Genomic DNA, 23,800 nt, shown 5'->3' on the forward strand with positions numbered 1-23,800 from the left:
TGCTTCCTATGCAGCCTGTCCCCAGCCCAGCCCTGGTACAGTGATGTGCTGGGCTGGCAGTGGGGCTGGGGAAGGCAGCCGTCCTCGCTGGCACGGAGCCTGGGCACGGCTGCCACGGGCAAAGCTGGGCTTGTTCCCACCCCACTGCTCCAGGTGCCCAGGCTAAATGAGATCTGTTAGAAGCAGCAACAAGTGCACACAACCATGCTGCCAGTGCTGCTGGTGGTGACAGTGACATGGGGCACTCCCCAGGCCAGCCTTGGCTGCCCCAGCAGAGGCTGCACGAGGCACAGGGACCCCCAGCACAAGTCCCTGCTGTTGGCTGCACACCCAGGAGAGGAGCAGGGCCATCAGCAGCAGCAGATGAAACCCCATGAGACCCCACAGTACCCCAGTCCTGCCTTGGTTTCGCCTGCACATGCTGCTGGGGAGAAGTGCAGGGTAACAGGGACAGCCCTCCTGGGGAAGCCAGTTCCTCCAATCTGCTGTCCTTCCCAACTGTTGGAAAAGCCTCGGTGTTGTAGACTCATCACCCAGAAACTTCTCAGAAACCTAAAGCAAAAGAGAGACAGTCTCAGCTGTGTTGGCAGAAGGGGGAGGGCAGTGGTCCCTCCCAGGGCAGTGGGAGCATGAGTGGGATCCCACAGCACAGGGGCAGAAAGCACAGTCCAAACCTGCCTCAGGACAGAACAGCGGGTGGAGGTGGCACTGGTCTGGCACAGCCTGTCACTGGCAGAGCTCTGCCATCCCAGAGACCCCCCTGCCCCTTTGGGGTCTCTGTAACACGGTCCTTAGGGCAGGGAGCCAAAGCAGCAGCCAGGCACAGGGCCGTGGCTGTAGGAGAAACCTTCCCTGCTCAGCCACCAGCCTGAGCACAGCACCCGCTGCTGAAAGCATGGGAGGATGAGCTTTAAATGGGATTCAATGGAAATACCAGCACTGCCATGGCAGGAAACGCCGATGGCAGAGGGGCTGCACCTCCTGCACAAGGGACCCTCTGCCCATGGGGAAGGACCGTGGCACCAGCAGTGATCCCACCACAGGGCAGCCCAGCAGGGTCGGCACAGGGGGGCCCTGCGCTTCTCCCCATGACACTCAGGCGCTTGCCTGGCTTTGAATCCCAAAGACTCATAAATTCCTTATATTCTGAAACCAATCTTGTTTAACGCAATACAGAGAGAGTTGCAGAATTACTCAGTATCGATCAGAGGAAGGCTGGGCCGTGGAGACAAGATCCACGTTGCTATGTGTGGCTTAGCAACATATAAACGTATTCAAACAGAATAATGAAATTATCGTGGGGAAACAAAGCAGCCATCACTTGAGGAGATGGAGGATGTGGAAGCCTCTTGGAGCCCTTGTTTGCCAAGACAAGGAAGATGGGACTTATTGTTTGTGCAAATATGTGAGCCCCCCCAGCCATCCTCTGCTTACAAAAAGGGTGCAATGAAGGCAGCAGCACTTGCTGCACAGGGCAGCTCTGTACAGCTGGGCTGGAGCTCGTTACTGAAAATACTCCGTGAGCTGAGCCCTCGTGAGGGGAGCCCAGATACTGGGAAGGGGAGAGCCCATGCTTGCCTCTGGCCCCAACCACGCTGCAGAACTCCCCATTTCTCTGGTTCTGAAATTAGCATGGGATTTACCTGGGTTTTATCCACCCTCTTCCTCACCCATCCCATCTCCTACCTCCCCATGGACCCACTGGCCATCTCTTGAGCTGGCAGCCAGTGCCATGCCCACAGCTCTCAGAGGAGCATGGTTGAGGCCCTGGAGCAGACAAGAGCTGGGCCCCATTCCAGATCCAGCACCACTTCCCTGGGAGATTGTGAGCACACCCATGAACTGTCCCCAGCTCTCCCCACCACCCTGAGGGGCAGCTGGCTCTGCTGGCAGCACCATTTTCATCAGAGTGGGCTGGCAACTTTGAAATAAAGATACCTGGAGAAAATAGGTCTCTTTTCATTAAACTATTTGGGAGACAACAACTAGAAGAGGGGGGGATGGTGTCTGAGCTGAAATGATCTGTCCCTGTTCATCACCAAGCTCTTGGTTTTTGATTTGTTGACCCTGGCATCTCTTACCCAAGATCTCCACAGCACCTTGCTCTGTGAACAAGCTGTGAAGGCAGAGGCTGAGCTGCCCTAGAGTCCCGCAGGCACCCCTGCAGCTGGGTGCTACAGCCTTTTATTATCTGCTGTAATGGCTGGAAGCACTTGTGGCTGAGCCCAGAGCAGGGCCGACACCGGCGCTGCGCCGCACGCGGCTCCACTGCACGAGTGCACAGAGGAGAGCTCTTCTGGTTCAAGATCTTCTCCTTCACCCCGGGCTGAAGGACTGCCCACCACAGGTACCTTGGCCCTGGGGCCAGGTGGGAGCAGCTGCTCGGGGGGCTGGTGGGGGTGGGCGTGCACAGCACTCCCTGCACAGCACTCCCTGCACACCCCGCCTGCTGCCACGGCCACCGAGCCCAGCCTGGTGTGTCCATCACCCTCCAGTCAGACACAGGCCTTTAAAAACACACTGAGGGCCTACCTGAGAAAATTAACCCAAATTTAACAACCCACCTATTTGCACAGTTGGAGTTTAATAACACATGTGGGTCATAAAATATCCAGGAGCGGGTGAGGGTGGGTCAGAGCACAAATGCATGTGCTGGGTGCAGCCCTTGCTGTCTCTGAGACACTGCTCCTGTGCCCGAAGTGCTGCAGCACATCTACTCCTGGGTGCCACCGTTTCTGCCTTTCTCCTGTGTCCACTGGGAGGAGGAAGGCTGCACTGCTTCTGGGTAGCATCATCTCAAAAATAGTCTGAGGATGCCCTGCTTCGACACTTCATGTGGAGCAAAATCAGAAACCTGCTAATGCACTGCTTCCCTTGACAAAAGAAAATATCACAATGCAGAAAAATATGATCATTCCTCACTGCTCTGTCTGCCTGAGGGGCCCCATCCAGAGGCTGCACTGGCAGCACTGGGAGTGCCCAGCAGTTGTTGGTAAAGAAAATAAAGCTAAATATGCTCCATTTGTCTCCTGAGGAGCTGCAGATTTGCCCAAAGCCAGGCTGGGAAGCCGAGGAGGGAGCAGGGAGCTGTGGCTGGCTGGCCTCTCCCCAGTGCTGCTGTCGAGCAGAGGTCTGGGGCTTAGGAGGGATTTCTGGTTTTAATTTTACCCACCTCCATGGTGACATTGGCCTTTCTACAACCTGAAACAGAAGATGCTAAATGGCTGCTTTTAAGCTCATAAATCCAGCTCTGTCTGAACATCCCACCTTCCCTGGCTTCCCTTCTTTGGGATCATGGCACTCCCAGGACCCGCCAGCACTTTCTGCCGCAGCTGCTGATTTAAAATACCCCAGGGCAGCAAAGAGCTGCTGCCACCCCTGGAAGCAGCCCAGGCCCTGCCCAGCAGCAAGGGCAGGTCCCTGCTGCACCCCAAGGAGCTGTGCTGGGTGGTGCAGGCAGAGAGCTCAGCAGCAGGTACCTGCAGGTCCCCCCTGCCCCTCTGATGCCTGTCCATGCCTGTGACCCACAGCTCTGCTGGCACAGAAGGCCCAGGGAGCCAGTGGGCAGTGAGAGCTGGCCCAGATGGGCAGCAAGAAAGGTGCAGAGACATGGAGAGAAACCAGGGAGGTGCCCAGAGACAGGCACCCTCAGCTGAGCCACCAGTGCTGCCGGGACAGGCATTGCCACTGGCAGAGCTGCTGGGGCTCCATATTCTCCCCCCTCTCCCTCATCTGTTCAGGCATCCCACCAACCTGGCCAGGACAGGATCCACCAGGGCAGTTTGGAAATAAAACGATTCTTGAAGCCTGAGCAGAAACCAGCTGCTCTCTGGGCAGCCCTCCACCACATAGCCCAGCATCAGCAGTAACAAAAATGACGGAAGATGATGGAGGCAAATGTTACCTGAGGATTTGAACGCTGTCAGCTCTACGGCCTGAAAGAGGGGAGAACATGTGTTAGCAGAAGGTGCAGGTCTGACTGCTTTGCTGCTGGTCACCCCTCACCACATGCCCCAGGGCCAGGCAGGGCTCCCCAGCACTGTCCCACCACTGAGCCACCACCAGGCTGGGAACCAGAGCCTTCATCCCTGCCCCGAGGGAAGGGCCCCTGGCAGAGCTGTGCCTCTCAGCAGTGGTGAGCTGGCACCCCGCTCCACACACCCACTCTAGGGATCCTTCCAGCCCTGTGGTGACCCACCAGGTTGGACACATCCTGGAGACCACAGGAGAATCCAGGAAAGAGGAGAGAGAGCTCTGTCTCTCAGTGCTGTGGTGGAAAGAGCCTGCACAGTCTGTGCTTAGGGGCTGGTTAATGCTCTGGGAGATGTGAAATTCCTATTCCCAGTCCAACAACAACAAATATCACCAAACAACATTTAAAAAAGCTGAAACACGAAGAACATCTCGTCTGTGTTTGTATCTTCACTAGCTCAGTGTTTTGTCATTTTAAGTGTTTTCAAACGTTTTTAAGTAGCTGCTTCTCTTCATCCAAACTATTGTGCAGCTGCCAGTGACATTCTGAATCCGCCGCTCCTCCAGCGAGTGCCATGACTCACTGAGCTGGGGAGCAGGAAAAACAGCCCTGGCTTATGTAAGTGACAGCACCGACAGCAGCCCCTGTGCAGGCAGAAAGCAGCCCCCACCCAGCACGGGGTGGCACCACATGGGGCATAAGTGTGCCCACCACCCCTGCAGTGGGGCTGGGGCTGGGATGGACCCTCCCAGTGCCAGCTCAGCACCACGGGGCTCACACCGACCCCGCAGGGGCACTGGGAGCTGCTGTGGCACCGACACCGGCACAGACTCAGCCCTGGCTGCACCCACGGTAGGCAAAAAGGAAACAAGCACATTAAAAACATGTTTATGCAGCAGAGATACAGCAAAGCCCTCGGTGACCCTCACACGGTGGGAAGCACTTTCTGTCTTTGCCTGCTGAGAAATGCCACGGCCTTGGCATTTAGGAGATCTACTGTCTCCTAATGCCCCTGCCTTAGGGAACTCGGGCCCCTGGGCTAATCCCTGCATCCCACATCTCACATCTGGTGCCAGGAGCTTAGCCCTGGCCCCAGTTCACACAGCCAACACCTGGCTGGCTGGGAAAAGCATCACCTGCTTCCAAGTCCTGGTGTTGTTCAGCACGTGGGGAGTAACAGCATTAACCACAATATAAATCATGAGAGATGGAAATATGGATTTTATTGAGTGGCTTCAAAATGATATGCCAGCTATAGAAGTATTATCTATTGGATAAATAAGAGCTGTCTATGTGACACAGGTTTTCAAAGGATAAATATTAGAGAGGGAAAGAGAGATCCTTCAGTGAGAGACTCATGAAAGTAGTGTTGGATTTTATTCTGAGGAAATTACAGCACTTGTACGTCAAGTGCACAAGGACTGATGATCATTTCAATAGTGGGAGATGGAAGTGCAGTAGAGTAGTCAAATTTAAATTGTTTCCTGCTTTAGACCATGCCTTGTTGAGCTCTCCATCCCACTGCAGGCAGTACAACCCAGCCTGCCCTCCCTGGGACAGAAGCAACTTGCCCAGGGCAGGGACAGCAAGCTCCTGCTGCCTGATTTAATTTGCTGTCCCTGGGAAAAGTCTCCTGCCTTGATCCATGCCAACCTCAGTTTGGTGCTTCATGGTTCAAATTCCCTGGCACCTTCTGTTGCTGCACAGCCTTGCAATAACCACCCCCTGCCACGGCAGTGGGGCTGGTTCCCCATCGGCTCAGGGCTGAGCCCTTGCCTTGGAAATCAGCTGTCCTGGGGCTGCCTCCTCTCCTGCCCTTGGAAATGTGCCCTCCCCTGCTGTCCCCACTGCCTGTCCCTGCCCAGGCCAGCCCCAGCTCAGGGGGCATCCCCACAGAACTGCCATGCTGTGTCTGAGGGTGAAGGTGGAAGGGTAACACATTACATACCGGTCTCTCAGGTGACATAATTGATGAAATTCCCATGGGAATTTTGGCTCCAAAATTTCCTAGGGGGTGAAGCAGCACAATGAGTTTGGAGACCAGAGAATAGAAATATTCATGCTTTACAGGCACCAAACAGGTTATCTGTACACCCACAAACTGATTGAAGAATACGAAACACTTTTCCCCCAAAGCTAAACCCCCTGTTTCCTACTGCCACCTTTGCCTGTCCTTCTGCAGAAAATTCATTGTAAGACACAAACATAGATTTTTCGCCTCAGGAGAATGCAGTGCTGCCTAACCTGCTGACAAGCACCCCACCATGCCCAGGCAGCCTGCAGGGACCTGACCCCTGTGAGACCCCCACGCAGGAGGACCCTGCCCTGCAGGAACCTTCAGCAGCAGCAGCACCAGAGCTGAGTGCTCACATGGACACAGAGTGCAAACGAGTTAACACAGTGCCAGGTGAACAGGCACTAAAATTCAAGCCTTGGGAGTAACATTTTACCGCCTGTCATCACACAGCCTGGGCTAACAGTGACAGCAATGCTCCCACCTCTGTTGGTGATGTTCTTCACTGGAGGGTCTTTCTGCGCAGGGCTTGGCAGGGCACTCTCAGCTGCAGGACCCAGCTTCCCTGTCTCCCAGGAGGTTGTATTTCTTGGACTTGATAAGTAGTTGATGGGATGAGAGCAGTTCTGTAAATCACAGGGAAGAGACACAGGACAGTGAAAATTGTAACATGAGTCTTCACTAGATCCAGATCCAACTTTAAAGATCGATTTCATCAGCACTGTGGACTTTGGCTCCCACCCTGCCCTGGCACAGCAGGCTGCTGCCTAATTGGGATAGATTATCTTTGGGTCTGTGCTGTCCAACAGGACTGCAAAGAAGGGAGACAAAAGTTAAAAAAAAGACTTCTTTCCAACATAATCTCCTCAAACCAGACCAAAGGTACAGCTGGACCCTTCTCCAGCGAGTGCCTAATGGATGAAGGGGCAGCAGGGATTCCTTCCAACTTACTGTGAACGAGAGGGCCTTCTTCTTGTCCTTCATCCTCTGGATGGCATTCCTCACCTGGAGCAGAGCAAAGACATTAGAGAGGGCCAGAGCAGCTCTATTACAGCAAGAGATTCTCCAGCAAGTCATGGAGAAAAAGCAGCCACTGTCCCAGAAGCACAGTTTGGGCTGCCTGTTGCAACTCCTACAAACCCAGCTACCTGCAAACTGCTAATTAACTGTTGCTGTGATGAGAGACTGAACCCAGCCAGGGGCATCTCTTACCTCACTGTTATAGATTGCGTAGACCAGGAATATGTACAGGCCCTGGAAAGGAGAGAGCAGAGGAAGTGTCAGAGATATACAGCTGGTTTGTGCTCCTTCAGTGGAGGAAATGGGTTTGGTGAGCAATGGAATGGGTGAGACTGGCACAGATGGTAGGCAGAACACAGCCAGGGACAGCCTTTCACACTTGAAACCGGGCTCTTCACAGAGGGTCCAAAGCAGAGACAGTCCCTGCCCCAACCCCTCTTCCTTCTCCTCCTCCTGTTTCATCTGGGGGGAGTGGGCATCACTCACCGGGCTCTCCACTTCCCAAGCCCGAAGCTCTCCCACACTCCCATTCACTCATGCATGTGAAATCCCCCAGGAAACACCTCCTGTTCTCAGAAACAGAAACCACCGGGAATTAATTGCTAGGGGAACTGAAATCTGGGAAGCAGCCCTCCCTTTCTGCTGAGCACTGACCCTGGGGGGCTTTAGCCAGCCTCCCACAGACCATGTGCAGCATGATGGGATGGTTCCTCTGTCCCATGCAGTGACAGACCACAGCATGAGACGGATTCTCTGACCCAAACCCCGTGGGGATGGACCCAGAGGTTTTGCTCAGGACCAGTCTGGACAACCCCTCCCTCTGGCACAACAGGGCTGTGGCAGCACAGTCCCAGCCACCCTCCCTGCTCACCAAAGCAGTGGTGCCTCTCACACACCGAGGACCAGCAAACAATGACACGCTCAGCCCAGTCCGGACCCAGGGCGGGATGTGCTCAGGGAAAGGGCCCAGGCCAGGGCTGGAGTGAGCACTGCCTGGGGGCCACAGCCTGGGGCTAATTACAGCTCCAGACCAGCGATTTTGGCCTTAAAGCAGCCCTATCTAGCCCACCAGATTTATGTTATATCTGTGGGGTGTTTTGTTATCGCAGCTAGATAAATCAGCTGCAGCAAGAGATGCAATTCATCTTGTCTTCAATGAGCCTTGCTCTCATCTGCGAGCTCTTGGCAGGCGCAATGGTAGCAGCCCCCTGGCACCGTGCCGTGACCTGTCCTTCAGCCAGCAATGCTGGTCACTCCCCCAGACCAGATTTCTGGCCAGGCTGCCAAGGCAGGTCTTCCTTGAAAGAATCATTCTGGATGAGCGTGGGGAGGGGGGAGCGGAGAGGTCGGCTGGGAGGAGAGTGAGGAAGGAGAGGAGGCCCAGCTGCAGCGGCGGGAGCGGAGAGGCGGCTCTGGAGGAGCCCTCTCCTACCTCTGCTCCCACCCACACTTCCACCCGCCTGCCATCCTCTCCCAGCAAGGCCCACCATGCCCTGGCCCTGTGGCAAAGGCATAGCACATGCTGGGACACTCAGAGGAAGATGGATGCTCCTGCCTGGTGTCCGTCTGTCCAGCAGCCACGTCCTGTCTCTCCACACACCCAGCTGGGCACAACCCCACCGCCTGCTCCACCCTTCCTGGTGAGCTGCCCGTGAGCCCCTGCCCTCAGCCAGCCTCAGGACCATCCTTCCCACTCTCCAAGTGCCAGTGAAGCTGACAGGTTTTACCAACACTGTTTAACAGCACTGGGTGCTTGGCAGGGTGCTGGTGCTCCCACCTCCCAAATGGGACTCATCCCAGCCTCGGGACAGCCACTGCAGTCCCCTCTGGCACAGCACCACAGGCTCCCTGTTGCTGCTCAGTCCCTGGCTGGATTCCTGCACTGCCTGGCTGGAGAAGGAGCTGTCATGTCTGGTGTGGATGCACAGAATAGCCTTGAAGACAGACAAGCAGAAAGCAAACAAACAAACAACCCCAGCAGCAGATTCTCAGGACTCAGGACTCGAGTGAAGAAACACACTGGCCCAAAAGGGAATTCCGAGGGATCCATAAGACAGTGAGCAAGGGGGCTGAAATGGGATGGCTTTCTTTTAACTCTGCAGCTTCCTACCAGCATTTCTCCTCTGGGGTAATCTACAGATTGACCTGAACTTGGTAATGAAGGGACAGAGGCAAAGGAGCACAGCAGAGTTGTGCCTGTTCACACAGCACTGAGCCTGTAGTTCTCCTGCTCAACAACCCAAGCATGGCATGAGGAGGCACGGAGAACTGATGCTATATTCAACTACCATTAGCACAGGCCTCCTGCCACCCTTCTGATATCCTTAGGAGAGCAGATGTGGAGAGGCAGCCCTGCTCTGGCCTTGGAACACCCATCCCAGCGCCGACGGATGTGCGTGAGCAGCACCCGGACCTGGAGCAGTGCCAGCCACAGGCAGAGCATCCCTGAGCAACCACCCAACTTGTGCACGTGGTGATAACGCCTGGATTCACCCCTGCAGAGCTGGCCAGTGCTGTGCTGGGACCGGCCAAGTGTGCCAGAGGGAAGCACCATGAGCTCAGCTGCTCTCTGAGCACAGGCTCCAGCAGGAGCCAATTCCTATGGAGTCCAGAGGAAAAACAGGGACACGGGTGGAAAACTCTTTGGATCCCAGTGGTTTGGAGGGTAGTGCCCAGTTGCTCTCTTGACTTTGATGCCCTGGAGTAGGATTTGTCATCAAGCACTGGGCAAGGGACCCTGAACACCCAGTGCCCAGAGACAGGAGTGACCCTCGGGCACTACTGATGCAGGCATAGCCTTAGCCCCGGGGGTGGGACTGAGCCCGTCTGTGTTCCCTGCTGGCTGGATCCCTGCTGCCAGTACCTGCCTGCAGAGAGCTCCATGTTTCCCTCGGACCGTGCTGGGAGCAGTGGTGTTCAGTGGTGTTAATCAGTGTTCAGTGTTTCTCTAGCTCCATCTACAGCTGCCTTCTCTCGAGGTTTGCAAAGCTTCTGTCGATGCTTTGAATAGTAGGTGACAAGCACATGTTCCAGGACTTTTTGCCACCACAAGTTTTAGCTATCCCGAGGTCCTGGGAACAGTCCTAGCTCAGTGCAGAACTGAGTGCTCCCAGCTGCTGGGACTTACACAGTTTGCTTTGCTCTCTTAACCACACACAGGCTGGCTAAAGCTTTAAAGTCTTTTGATGAAAACAGTAAACTCAGAGGTAAATATTAAGTGTTGCTTTATGCACCAGGGTTACTTGCTGCCCCACAGAATTCCCTATTAACATAAACTTATTAACAACATGACTCTGAAATATGGCAGAGAGAAGCAAAGAGCCTTGAAAATGCAGCCAGGTGATGCTACCAAAAAAGGAATAAAGAGGCAGAAGGAGATGACATGACTCACCCAAGGTCTTGCAAGTCAGAGCTAGAAACAGCCCCCACACTTGCAGATGCCCCATGTGAGGTTCTGATCACCAGCCCCCATCTCTGTTCCACTGAACACTCCTGCCTCCCACCACATCCAGTGCAGCTCCACTGAGCACTGGGAGCATCCCAGGTGAGTGGCTGTGTGCCTGCAGACAGCACGGACTTCAGGGGCAAAGATTTTCAGTCCTTGAGTCTCAGTTCTTGCCCGCTCTCCCTGCAGTAAAGCTGAGCTCCAGGGGAAGGGAGGGTGGCTCTTCCCCTACCATTCTGGGGCCATGACCTCTCAGCACATCTGCACAGGAGCCAGATGGGAAACACCCCTCCCAGAACACACACCATCTAAGCTGCAGCCAAGCACACTGTGGCTGGAGGTGACCTTTGAGACCCTGTCCACGAACAGCCCTGCTCTAACAGTGATGCTGGCACCTACGCCCATCCCTGTCCTGCAGGACAGAGGCAAACAGCAGGAGGGGTGTCTGCTCCATCTGAGTGCACAGGTATCATTTTAATTACCCGTTAAAGGGCAAATAAAAACTCTAATGAAGTTCCCTGTGAGCATGTCGGTTTGTAACTGCCATTTTGAAGCCATGCTGGTGTCAGAAAGAAGAAACAACAGGAGAAACAACATTTGAACTGGAAAGCTGTGGCATCAGCAGGACACTGCAGAGACTGGTACTGAAGGGCCACTAGATGAACAAGGTGTCCAGAGTGGTATTTCATGTCTTGGGAGGATGAACTGAGTTTCCTCAGACAAAATAGCACAGAGGCTTGGAAGGCTGGGCTGGCTCCAGAGCTGACAATTGCCCCTGGCTACGAGGCCAGGTAAGTCCACTGAAGCACAAGAAACTGCAGGTACCTGCTTGGCTGTGAGCTGGGGGTGCACCTGGTGAGGACTCACCTGGAGAGAGTTCAGCACGATGAAGACATAGGCCCAAATGATGCTGAGGTGGACGAAGACCCCGCACACCCAGGTCAGCCCCAGCACGGGCAGCAGCACCAGGACGGGCTTGGCCGTGGCCCTGGGCAGGAGGAAGAGCTCAGGGTTACCCAGGCACATTTCAGAGATGAAACACTAACAAGACAGTAGCTATGGAACAAATTCCTTTGCAAAGAAAATAAGATGGGAAAAACCAAACATTTCGTCTCCCAGCCCCTAGCATGCCCCCCTGCTTTTGTTTTATCACTGCAAGTTAGCAAGAAGGGAGTTCTTTGACATCATTTGCCATGAGGAAACAGCTATTTCCCTCCCCAATTTCTGCTACAAGGCGAGCTTCTGTATTTGTTTTATTTGTATATGGATGTCACCCTGCCCTCCAGCAATGCTCTATCTTTGTGGTTCTGTAAATTTGGGAAAATTTATTTATGCTACAGGGGAACAATGCATGTCTAGCAGGGGTATCCGGCGCCAGCAAACAACAATAAAGATTCACAGGAGATGATAAAGGAATCACTCAAGCAGCAGTTTTTTAGAGGTCTCTCAATATTGACTGATTACAGAAGTCTGCACTGCCTCTTTCCCTGCATGTGTAACCCCTACCAGCCTTACTTTCAACCCACCAAGTCCCAGGCTTGCACTGCCAAGGGTCTCCCATCCCAGAGGGGTGAGGTTTAGGAGTGTGAGTGCAGGTGGAGTCCAGCACCAGGTTTCTGAGGGGGAAGGTGCTGGCTGGGCTGCTCAGTGGCACAGGCATTAGAGCAGCCAAACTGCCTCTGGGTGAGGCACAGCTACCCTGGGGGAGGGAATCCCTTCTGCCCTGATTCCCACAACTCACAGTCTTTCACTTGGCCAAGCTTCTCTGGGCAATCTGGGCCAGGGCCTCGCCACCCTCACAGGGAAGAATTTCTTCCATATGTCTATCACTGCCTCAGGTATTTCACAGCCAGGGCAGCCCCTTCCCTGCTCACCATATCTGTGCTCCAATCTGGCTCTCCAGGCTGCTGTTGGGTGTCAGCATCTTTGATCTCCTGCGAGCACTGGACACCGTCACCGTCACCACCCGGAGCAGCACAAAGGTGTTCACCTGCCAGGGAGGAGCACACAGGGGCTCAGCTCCAGCAGGGGAGACATTTTCTCCTGGGAGTTAGTGTCAGAACTTGGGGAGAAAAGTATCAGTACCAAGAAGGCAGTGAATCAAAGACTTCACAGAGCTATTTAAACACATATGAAATCTAGAAAACTTATCCCAAAACTTTTCCTACAGAATGTCTCCCCTGTTAAGTGTCTATTCTGGACCTCCTAAACACTGCCCTTTTCTCTGCTGCTATGTTTTGTATAAAGGTATTGACACTACTTCAAGGATTTAGATGTTCTCATAATTAAATCAGATCTCTAGCTAAGGCAATGTCACAGTCAGCCTACACATTTATCTGCATTCCTAATTGAACAGCCAACACAAGAATTGGTCAGCAAAATTTTCTTCAAGCACTTTTTCCTATCAAAAAGTTGCTTTGATTAAAGAGATTTATTTGTGTTTTAAAAGTCTGTATAAAGCATAACAACATTTTTCCTACGGAAGCAGCAGGCACAAGCCCTGTGAGCTATACCCCTGAGCAGGTGCTGACACCCCTATCTCTGCAATGCTTTTCTAGAACCAGACCCAAAGGAATCACCCCTTCCCAGCAGGGTTTGGCACTCACAGCCAGGATGAAGAGCACAGGACCCACGAAGGCCCAGATGACGTTGGTCTGTGCGTTCAGCCAGCAGTGGTTTGCTGCCACATACTTGTTAAAGGAAGTTGCAAGGGTCACCCCCACAATAAGGACTGGAAGACCTGCAGAAAAAACCACAGGTTAAACCCCAGGAAAAGCAGAGATGCTCCACACAGGGCACTGTGCACCAGACGGTTGCTTCAAAGCCCCCGTGACCAGACACGCTCCAGCAGGAGCCTCCGAAACCCCACGAGCAACATCAATTCCCTGCAGCTGAAATCTGTCCTGGCTCTGCAGGGCCAGATTTACAAGCTGTCAGCATCATTCTCTGAGGTATAAAGCATTCCAAGTCCTGAGTCCTGACCAAACCAATTTACTCTTTGGATTGCTTTTTTAACAAAATGGACAATCAAAGACATAAAACAATCCAAAATACTTGAAGTGGTTGCCCAGTGCCCAACGAGGCGTGTGCTCTGTGAGGAGCACGGACCTTGAGAGGCTCCTATGATACAAAACTCAACTTGTTCTAATGAATTCTATGCCCCTAAAGGGCTCCCTCAGATTAAAGGGTGCTTAGTCAGGAAGGTATTTATATTTTAATTACTAGCAGTCAGTAGAGATGCTCTCCAAGAACAAGAACATACCATAAATCTCTTCTCCCTTTTTTTTGTATTGAACTCTTGCATTTAGAAAAATAACAGAAATGCTGTTTAACTTGTACTCTAAGACTGGCAATTTGACACATAAGAGAGTCTCTGCAGAGCAGCGGCACCCAGCTCTCATATTAAATGAAATCAAAGATCTGGGAATCTCTCCTATTAAAACTTTCAATAGACAAAGAAAAAGAACATTTTCCTGAGGACCCAAGGCAGAGGAGTGTGCAGATACCCCAGCCTGTCACGTAGTAGAACTTCATTCTCCTGTCTTCACTCATGTTGACTGCTACCACCTTGCTCCAGAGGAGAAGCCCCTCCACCAGCATCCATGAGAAGGCTGCCATGAAAAAGAGGTGCAGGAAGGCAGTGACCATGAAACACAGCACCTGGAGAGAAACCACATGGCAGAGGACTCAGAAGGGGGCAGAACTGTGTGCCGCTGTTCTATAACTACTTAAATTTCCAGAAGGATTATTTGGTCAGAAACGAAGTGTCAGAAAGGCGGTGAATTTCCTGAGGGATTGCACAGTGTACATATAAACACAGAAACACAGTTCTAGGTGCCAGTTACAGGTAATTAATGAAAGGGTTTATGCTTCTGTTTGCTCTGACAGTGGTGCTGGAGCAGGCCTGGCCCTGCTGGTGGAACAGGACATTCCTGCTGAGCTCACCTGGTTGCTCTTGGCCAACTCACTGAACATGAGCAGAGCTTCTCCTGCAGCCAATGCAAAGATCAGGTTCTTGTGCACCGTTGTCCGTTCACTCTTGGGGACACTGAGGAAGCAGAGGGGCAGCCCTGAGCTGCAGCCAGACAAAGGGGTGCCCACGTCCTCCCTGCCCTCACTGGGCTGTGCAGACCTGCCCTGGTGACCCGTGATCTCTCTGCCACTCACTGCAAAGACTGGAGGGAGCCACTGCTGTGCTCACAAGGCAGATCCCTGTGCTAACCAAGTGACACAGAATGGTTGGCAATAAAAGAAACAGTCTTTGCTCCATTTATTTTATAAAAATTAATTCTAGCAAAGCAGTTTTTATGGTAAACATTGTTAGTCATGGATAAAAATCTTGCCACGAGCACCCAGGTGTGTGCACAGCTCACATGAGCATCTCCACAGAAACAACCAGGGCTGCACCCCCTCTCCAACCGCTCCCCTGACAAAGGTTCTGAAGTAAAATACCAAGCAGAAAATACAGAGAGGGCTACAAGTGCCCAGACTTTTCTTACCGAACCACCAAGAACAAAATGAAGGTGACTACCAAGGCACAGAAGGAAACTCCACATCCAATAAAAGTCAAGGTCTGCAGTGTGAACTCCTCCTTGGCGGTCATCTGCTCCAGCCATGAAACAACAGAAGGCACAAAGCCCCACCTGAATTAACCAGACTGCTCTCAGTCCTGGCACCCACCCCACGGGGTGGCAGAGAAAGGCTCCTCACGTACCTGCAGCTCATACACCTGCAGCAGGATGGCAAAATTCGTGGTGTGGTTGCAAAAACAGGCAGTGGAGTCCTGGAGAGACGTCACCACAGAGCAGCCAGCTGTGGACCACATCCCACCAGCATCTGGGCTAATGCAGCAAAACCAGAGAGAACACACGGAAATTACCACCCACTGCCACAGAGGGCCAAGGCATGAAGGGAATTTCATTCTCCCAGAAGAAGGAGTGTTGAAAGGAGGAAGATGAGGGTATCAGAGACAGGTCTCAATATGGACTTCCCTTTGGCTCATCCTGTGTCTCAGCAGCTTTGCCTTATCCAGCAGCCACACAAAGGAAAATAGATCTAGTGTCAATTTGTGCATTAAAAAGCAGAGTTCAGCCACCACAGCTTCAAACAGAACCCAGTAATTGCACAGCTCTGGGAAGAGCTCCCTGTACAGCCCATTCACTGAGAGCATCCCTGGGCCAGGAATGTCTGACCATGTCCACCAGCCCAGCCTGCCACAAACCCTGTGCGGTGCCACTGGTCTCTGGATCCTCAGGACAAGCCAGCCTGTCCAAGACATCCAGCAAAGATCACCATCTGAATTTCTGGGGCAGGGACCACAGCTGCAGTGGGCCAGCTCTGTCTCCACTGGCAGCACGGCCCCTCTGAGCCTCCCCAGTACCATGGGAAGGTCAGGGTCAGGGCAGCGCTGGTGGGACCATTTGGACAGTAACCAGCTGCTTCCAAAAACACCCTCTTCCCACCCTCCCCAAACTGATCCATGCCTGTTACAAGTCTGGAACTCTAAGGAGGTTTTTTGCTCTTGAATGACTTAATCACCAACCCATAATATATCACAGCCTCAGTGTTCTCACTGTGGTGACATTCAGCAAAAACACATCCCAGTGCCAGGCAGGATTTATGAGGCTGGGAGTCCTGCGTGTCTTTGGCCCATACATCTTGGACCAACTCTGCTTTGTCACAGGCAACGATCATAATTAACTAGAGCTTTCCATTTTAGTTATAGATACCTCATTAGAGCTCACACTCTTGTGAGTGACTTCTCCAAAGGAAACCTTCCCAGGGGAGCACTTTGCTCCAGCAGACAGAGGATGTCAGTGTGCAAAGGAGGCAAAGAATTCCAGATCCCTACTCTTACCATTACATTTATATTGTGGTGTTTGGTTTTCCAGTGGAAATAAAATTTCATAAATCTGGGGACCCAAACTGAAACAAGGCACCTGAGGCTGAAGTTCCAGAAGGCACAGATGGGCCACACCAGCGTATCAGACAGGTCCTGCAGGCAGAGAGGGGAGAGAGGTCACACAGCCACACACGTGCTGCACACAGATGGGTGCAGTTCACTCACTGGGCTCTAACAGGCTCTGCCAGCACAGAACAAACCCCTCCCCAGGGACACAGGAGTCAGGGGAGGAGCCCTGGGCATGGGACACCCCTAAGTCCCAAAGCTCTGGGGTGCTGAGCCTTGGCTGGGAACAGCCGGGTCAGGCTGCTGGGAGGTGGGGGGGAGCACAGCCTCTCCCCGGGGTACCCAGACACGGTGCTGGAGGTGGGGGGAGCACAGCCCCTCCCCGGTACCTGCGCTCGGTGCTGCAGGCGGTAGCGCACGGACGTGCTGATCTCCTGGTAGTTGCAGAGCAGCGTGGATGAGATCACAGCAGTGCCCACCGCAGCGCTCACGTACCTGCCAGGGAAAGGATGCCGCTTACAGGCACGGGAAGTACAGGGCGAGCTGAGCAAACGGGATCTCACCTCCCACAGGACAGATCACTACTGGAGGGCGTCAGTGCCGCCTGGGCACAGTGTCCCTTGGGACACTTGGCACACAGAACCCCCCCAGTGCGGGAGGTGACCCTGCGGACAGGCACTGCAGCATCCCGGGCGGTTCAGCCGGGCACAGCTGGAGGCGCCGGTGCGCGGGGATGTGCGGGGATGTGCGGGGATGTGCGGGTGGCCATCCCCACCTAGTGTTCGGAGCTCCCGCCGCTCCGGGAGCCACCAGCGCCACCACCTCCAGAGATGCCTTCTGCCCCAGCCAGAGGGGACCAGCCAGCAGAGCTGGTCGCCCCAGAGGAACCAGAGGCACACAGGAGACACCATAGTGCATCCCGACACACAGGCAGCACCAGGGCTGGGATGGGTTAGGGTGGAGGTGACCCCAAAATCGAGGGACTCAGAGACTCAATGCAGACTTAGAAATGAGCTCTGCCGTGCTGCTGAGGACAGCCCTGGGGTGCAGGGGGTGTGTTCCACTCACTTGTGTCCCCCGTCAGAGGCAGCCACGTGCTGGGACACGGCAGTGCCGGACAGGCAGCGCTGCAGGGCCCCGTAGCCAAACCACAGGTTCTTCACCGTGACCCTGCGGAGACCTGGAGGGACAGAGCAGGGACAGGCACACAGCTCTGGGCACCACTGCCCTAACCTGGGGGGTGATACTGGAGGCCAGAACACCCTCAGCTCCAAGCCGTGTCTGTAGAGAGGCTGTAGATAATTCCTCCCCCACAGCCCATCTCCCTGTCACCAAGGGTTTCCCCTCCCCACACTTCTCCAGACCAGGGTAAACAGTTTGTGCCCTTAAGGCAGGTGCTACAGAAGTCCCAAGGGGAGACCCAGGGAAGCTCAGGTGTCATAACCAACCTCTGGCTTTCAGTCTTTGCATTTCTTCTGCAGGAACCTCGATGAAGTCATGCCTGCCCTTCTTGACAGTCTGGACCACGTATGTCTCACTACTCAGCTCCTCCCCACTCAGCTCCAGCTCCCTCACCTCCATCCCTGGGGAGGAGTAAAATCAGGTGCTGAACCAGGGTTCAGCCTTCCTCCAGAGCTACTGCTACAGCAAAGTACCACAAGGACACTACAACCCCAGCCAAGAGCCACAGTGACAGCAGACAGGTCCCTTTCAGTGCAAACCATGTGCATCTGGGCTCAGCTTCTCCCATGTGAGAGGTGCCCCCACACTGTGACGCTCTGCACAGGGAAATGGGGAGTAGGCTGTAGAGTTAGTAACAGATGAGCCAGAGGAGGAGTGGACTTGGACTGGGAACCAGACAGGGTGACTGATCTGGGTCCTGGTGAGATAGCCCCCCAGCTCTAGCAGTGCCACTCACCAATATTCCTGTGCTGGATGGTGATCCTTGTCCTCTCTGCAGTCAGCAGTGGGACTAAGAGTGACACCATTCTGTCACAGAGCTCAACAACAGCCATGGGCCCTCTGACAACCTGCACACACAGAGAGAGCAATGGAAACCAGCACCTGCACTGCCAGCTCTCCCTTCCCACAGCTCACAAGGGTTTTCTTAAATGTTTGGTCCTTGGCAGAAAAAAAAGAGAAACTGGGACTCAAGGCTTTGGCTTTGTTCTTCTGTGATTCCTTCCCTACAGGATGTTCCCAGTTCTTTCAGCAAAGAGACAAGGCTGGCAATGACAGAAATTTGCTGGTCTTTATAAAAAGCCCTTAAAACAACATGGCATGGTGGTGACACCATTACCTGGCTGACCGATGACCATGTCCCAGTATTCTGCTCTTCCAAGATTAACTCAGTCACTTCCATGTAATACTGGCCCAACTGCTCCAACATCTCCAGGTCATCTCCCTCCTGCACCTCCACATCTGAAACTTGCTTTAGTAATTGAAGCACTTCCAGGAGGTCAGAGGGCTCCAGCTTGGACATTTCTCCTTCCCTCAGAACTGTTGCCAAGGCATCAAGAGCACCCAGAGCCACAGAGAGGTTCATGTCTTGGACACCACCCATGAAGACGCTGTCAGGAACCTGCCATGGAAAAGATGGTTTAGTTCAGTGCAGATCCCTGGCTCTGCCTGACCATTAGCTGTGCCTTGGCAATTCCCTTCATGCCCTTGCTGATGCCAGGACACCCGTCTGCCCAGCCAGGCATATCCTGGGGAAGGCATCCCTTGTCCAGGCTCCCAGCCTCGGCGGGACAAGTCAACCTGAAGCAACACTTTGTTTGCTCACAGCATGAGTTACAGCTGTACTGGTCACAATCTCCAACAGCAGATCAGAAAAGGTCAGAGGCACGACTGCTGGCAAAGTGACCTCAAACAGCAGCAGGTGCCAGCACGTCCACCCCAACAGCTTCTCCCTGCTCTGGGTGTCACCTGCCACTGCTGGGGCTGCAGGACTCACCACAGACCTCGCTGCAAGCGTGTTCACATGGCTGACAAGCGAGTGGCTGGACTCCAGCTGGGCTCTTTTCAGTTGCCAGTATGCATCTGAGAACAAAACAGAACCAGAAGCAAAACCATTGCTGTGGTGTCCAGCAGTGTGGTTAACACATGCCATGTTCAAAGCCTGTGGAATGGTCCTCAGATGGTGGCTATGTCTGCAGGACAGGCAGGACAAGGAGACTTCACAGTTGTATTTTATTTCTAGCACCAGATCCCATCTGGACAGACAGTCTGACACTCCTTTTGTGCCTCCCCCCATATTCCCCCAGCCAAGGAGTCTGGAGATGTCTGTGCTGGGAGGCACTCTACAGCACTGCATCCAGAAGCCATGGAATGTGTAAAACCGCTGCTCAGCTGGGGAATAGCAAAACCTCCTGTCAGAGCACAGGCAACTGGAGCAAAGTCCCAACTACAGCAGGGTTTGCATGTCATCCCTTCAGAGTAGGCACAAGGCCTTCCCAACCCTGGGCATCACCCCAGCCTGGACCTCCAGGAGTGCGTGTGGTGGAATAAATAACTAACAGATGCTGTACCCTTTCTGTATTGACAGATGAAAGGCAAAGCCTGCAAACAAGATGCATAACTGAATCCACTGCTGCCAACTTCCAAAACTCGGCATTCCTCGACGGGCCCTGTGGAAACACACACAGTCAGAGGGGCTGGGTCTCCCAGGGACATGCCATCCCCAGCAGGTATCCACAGCAATATCCTGCAGCAATCCACAAAGCCCAGTATGACAGACACTGTGGGCTGCTCCTTAGGTGGCCTCAGAACCAGAGCAGAGCAGAGCCGGGACTGGGCTCAGAAATTGCTCCCAGCTGGTACCCTCTCTCCAGAGGGAACTGGGAGAGGGCAGTGCCAGGTCCTGAGTTCGTGACTGATCAGTATTGTCACCCCAGCCTGGTTGAGAGCCCAATTCCTCCCTCCCAGCAGAGCAATGAAGCACTGGCTGCAAATCCTGGGGAAAAACATCCCTGCCAAGGAAGTAGAAGAGGAATCCCATTATTAGCTCAGGACATCCGAGCAGCTCTCTGTGCCAGGGGCACTGCAGGGCTCTCCAGTGACCAAGGGTTTTGTGATGACTGTGACTTCAAGTACAACTTGTAAATTGTACACATCCAGCCCAGCTCTGAATGTGCTGCTGCTTTTCTTCCCCAAGGAGAAGCATCATTCTACCAACTGCACCAAATTCCCTCTCTAAGGATGGGACTGGTTTCTGGGACTGTCCCTGTGTGCTGAGTGAGGGTAGTGAGTCTCACCTGGGCAGAGAAGCTGGGTGGTCACTGTCTGAACGGAACTCTCCAGCTCCAGCGCGTTTGAGCTCCACCCAAACACAAGGTCCTGCTCCGTGACCCAGCACGACCGAACCTTCTCAATCTGCTCCGTGCTGAGGACTTTCTGCCAGATGTGTAAGTCAGTGATGTTCCCACTGAAGGACTCCTTCGCCCTGAAGGTGCCCCCCAGGGAATCTTGGTCCTGCCCAATGATGAAGGTCCCCTGGCCATAGATGGCCTGGGGGGCAGCTGGTCCTGCAGCACACAAACCACTGGCAGATGCCCTCCTTTTCCCATCGGCATAGATGGCCCAGGTCCCGTTTTCCTGCTGCCAGGTCACGCAGAAGTGATGCCACTGTCCGTCGGCACGGAACACGGGCAGGTACGGGGAGTGGTGCCCATGGACTATGAGAGCAAACCGGACAAAGCCTTCCTCGTCCACGAAGCCCCGGAGCTGGAACTCATTGATGAAAGCTGGCACAGCGTAGGAGAAGATGGTGGCAATCTCCTGGGTCCTGGTGTCCCACTGCAGGTGGGCACAGGCTGTGACAGCAGGCAGGGCTGGGAAGTCAGAGAGCACCTTCACATACTTTGTGTCTGTTTTGTCTCTGAACACCAGGACTGGTACGCTGTGGCCTCCTAGAAGGAGAAATTTCAGTCAGCATGAGGGAAGAAGTGAGGGCCAATAAAGTCACAGTAAAAAACAAGTGAAAACTTTTCCAGTCTGATTTTTCTGAATCCAGCAGTAAAGAAACAAGTGTCCAAATAGCCCATGTCCATTTATACTCACGTCTCCTCTTTGGTTTGTGCAGGACACCATCCCTTTCCTTCAGCCAGACAGAACCTGTGATGTGGTGGGACTGCAGCAGTTTGCTGAAGGAATCTTGCTCACTGTGCTGGGGTTCAAAGAGCAGCTGAGCAAAGTGCTGCTCACAGTACCTGTCAGCATGCCACCAGTCCAAGGCAGTGGCCACATACTCGTACGTGTGTCTTGGGGTCTCAATCGTGACAGGAGCAAAATCTGGAGAAAGACACATAACATGGGGAAACAGGAAGCCTCTCCAAGCCACCTTCGTGCCACACACAGGGTCAGCCTCTCACAGCATCCCCAGGCAGTTACAAACACTGCATCCTGGAGGAGCTGATGGCAGGAGCTCATCTTCTCATCCAGCTCTTGGGCCGTTCAGTGGGTACAGTGTGACAGGCAAGCTCAGACTATATTGACCTAAACTGAGGGACAGCTCAGAACCTGCTCCCAAAGCAGCCCCCTGGCCCAGGGCTGGAGCAGGGCCCCCTCCTGTGGGACACACAAACCGTGCCGGGCTCAGCCCAAAGGAAAAGCTCACTGTGGTTTGCCCAGGGATGGCCCTCAGGGAAGCTTGTTTAAAGCAGTTATGAACAAACTAATTTTCTCATTTTATCCCCAATTCCCAGCTCCTCCCAGCTTCTGCACTTGCAGATGCAATTTGCAGGCACAAAATAACCTGTTTTGTTTGCAGTTGCAGTGGCACACAGAGCAGCAGCTGAGCAAACAGCCTGGCAAATACTCAGCTCTGCAAACAGCATTTCAGGCACAAAGCAGGGAAACAGAAAAAGTTTCTTTACCTTCGTTTCTGCCACTGGACACCTTTTATTTCTCTGTGCTGGATGTTGCTTGTAAACACATAGAATGCTGATAAAAACACTAACCTTTAGAAGTCTGGTTCTTGGCAAGGGCTGCAAAGGCAAGGAGACTCCTGGACAGACTGACCTGGTGGAGAGGGTGCGTTGTAACATTCACAGAAACATTAATACTATCTCAAATACTGAAGTTATGAAAATTACTGTAAAACTCACCAGAAAGCTGAAGAACCAGGAATCAAGTCTCAGATCTCTCCTGAACATGTTGACCATGTGGAAAGCTTTCACTCTTCGCTGGAATAAACAAAATATTACTGGAGATGCATCGCAGAGACAGAAGCATTCTGCAGAAAGGCAGTTCCCAGACAAAGCTGCTTTCCTCAGAAAGGCTTGAATAGAAAAAGAGAAAACGACTCCCTCTGAAATACCTGTCCTGGGTAGTACCCTATCCAAAGAATTCCCAGTTCTTCTTGAAGAATGCAAGGTCTCAGTTTAACATTTGTTTGCAGGATACAAAATAATTAAGCATAAAGCATACAGATGTGTGATATTTATAAACAGGCAAGTTCACAGAGCCTCTTCATCTGCATTAACCAAATAAAAAAGCCACCATAAATGGCATCATTAAATGGTGTTGCATCACTGGCAGTTTTTCTTGTCGCTTTTAAAACCTGCGTGAACAGAGCACCAGAACAGACCCTGCAGAGCAGTAAGTCCAGCCTCCATGAGCCCAGACACACAGCCCAGCACCATGGAGCCATCCTGGAGAGCTGCCCAGGGCCAGGGCTTGGCAGTGAGTTCCCACCACCCCATCTCTGCCCCAGGGGGAGGGAACCCTGAGCGTATGGCAGTAAAAAACCTAGTAAAGTCACAGAGGAGGGTACATAAAGACACAAAGATGAAAACTGGCAATGCAAGCGCCAATGCAAACAAGCTCTAAAGCTGTGTCTGGGCAGTGGCGCCGCAGCCCGGAGTGATCTCTGCTCTCAGCAGGGCTCTCCCACGTGCGCAGTAAAAGCACACTGAAGCACTTTGCTGCTAAGGGACTGAGGAGATCAGGGCTGCAGCCCGGGCTCTGTGTTCACAAAGTCTTCCAAAGTTCAGCAGTGACTTTGGAAACACTGAACACGGTTCCAGGACCCTCTCTGACGGGTGAGAGACGGAGACACGGCACCGCCAACCTCCCGCTCCTCAGCCCGGCACCTGCAGCCCCAGGTCTGCACTTCGCCAGGGAGGGCCCCCAAGATGGATCAGAGGAAACCTGGAAACCGGTTTGAGTAGGAAAAATAGGGCAGCGGGGCGTGTCCAGTGACCCAGCGGGGTGTGCCCGGTGACCCAGCGCAGCCCAGGTCTGGCACTGCCCAGGGGAGCCCGGGAAGGGCCGAGCCCCGGTGCGGCCGCGGGGCAGCGCAGAGCCCGGCGGGGCGGCGGAGAACAGCCCGGGGTCTGGGGAGACCGAGAGAGGGATCACGGCTCCGCATCCCGCACAGCATCCCTCACCTCGCACAGCATCCTGCATCCCGCACAGCATCCTGCATCCTGCACAGCA

At 53.5% G+C, this 23,800-nt stretch overlaps 1 protein-coding gene across 1 annotated transcript in view; it reads right to left on the bottom strand.

Moving 5' to 3' along the window:
* Positions 1-2,713: 2,713 nt before the first annotated feature.
* ADGRD2 (adhesion G protein-coupled receptor D2) overlaps positions 2,714-23,800 on the bottom strand; it is a 21,378-nt gene continuing 291 nt past the window's right edge. Inside the window, 25 exon segments of the mRNA XM_027650286.1 lie at positions 2,714-2,829; positions 3,905-3,935; positions 5,922-5,980; positions 6,472-6,613; positions 6,939-6,992; positions 7,200-7,241; positions 11,320-11,440; positions 12,327-12,442; positions 13,059-13,192; positions 13,959-14,112; positions 14,398-14,500; positions 14,952-15,055; positions 15,167-15,293; positions 16,392-16,447; positions 16,750-16,855; positions 17,429-17,540; positions 17,809-17,943; positions 18,279-18,390; positions 18,660-18,941; positions 19,317-19,402; positions 19,891-19,989; positions 20,617-21,270; positions 21,422-21,652; positions 22,321-22,381; positions 22,468-22,545. Coding sequence (XP_027506087.1) covers positions 2,714-2,829; positions 3,905-3,935; positions 5,922-5,980; positions 6,472-6,613; positions 6,939-6,992; positions 7,200-7,241; positions 11,320-11,440; positions 12,327-12,442; positions 13,059-13,192; positions 13,959-14,112; positions 14,398-14,500; positions 14,952-15,055; positions 15,167-15,293; positions 16,392-16,447; positions 16,750-16,855; positions 17,429-17,540; positions 17,809-17,943; positions 18,279-18,390; positions 18,660-18,941; positions 19,317-19,402; positions 19,891-19,989; positions 20,617-21,270; positions 21,422-21,652; positions 22,321-22,381; positions 22,468-22,524 — 3,294 coding nt within the window. The 5' untranslated portion in view covers positions 22,525-22,545.

The sequence above is a fragment of the Corapipo altera genome, unplaced genomic scaffold (assembly GCF_003945725.1).
Source record: "Corapipo altera isolate COAL_440 unplaced genomic scaffold, ASM394572v1 268, whole genome shotgun sequence".
Classification (NCBI taxonomy): Eukaryota; Metazoa; Chordata; class Aves; order Passeriformes; family Pipridae; genus Corapipo; species Corapipo altera.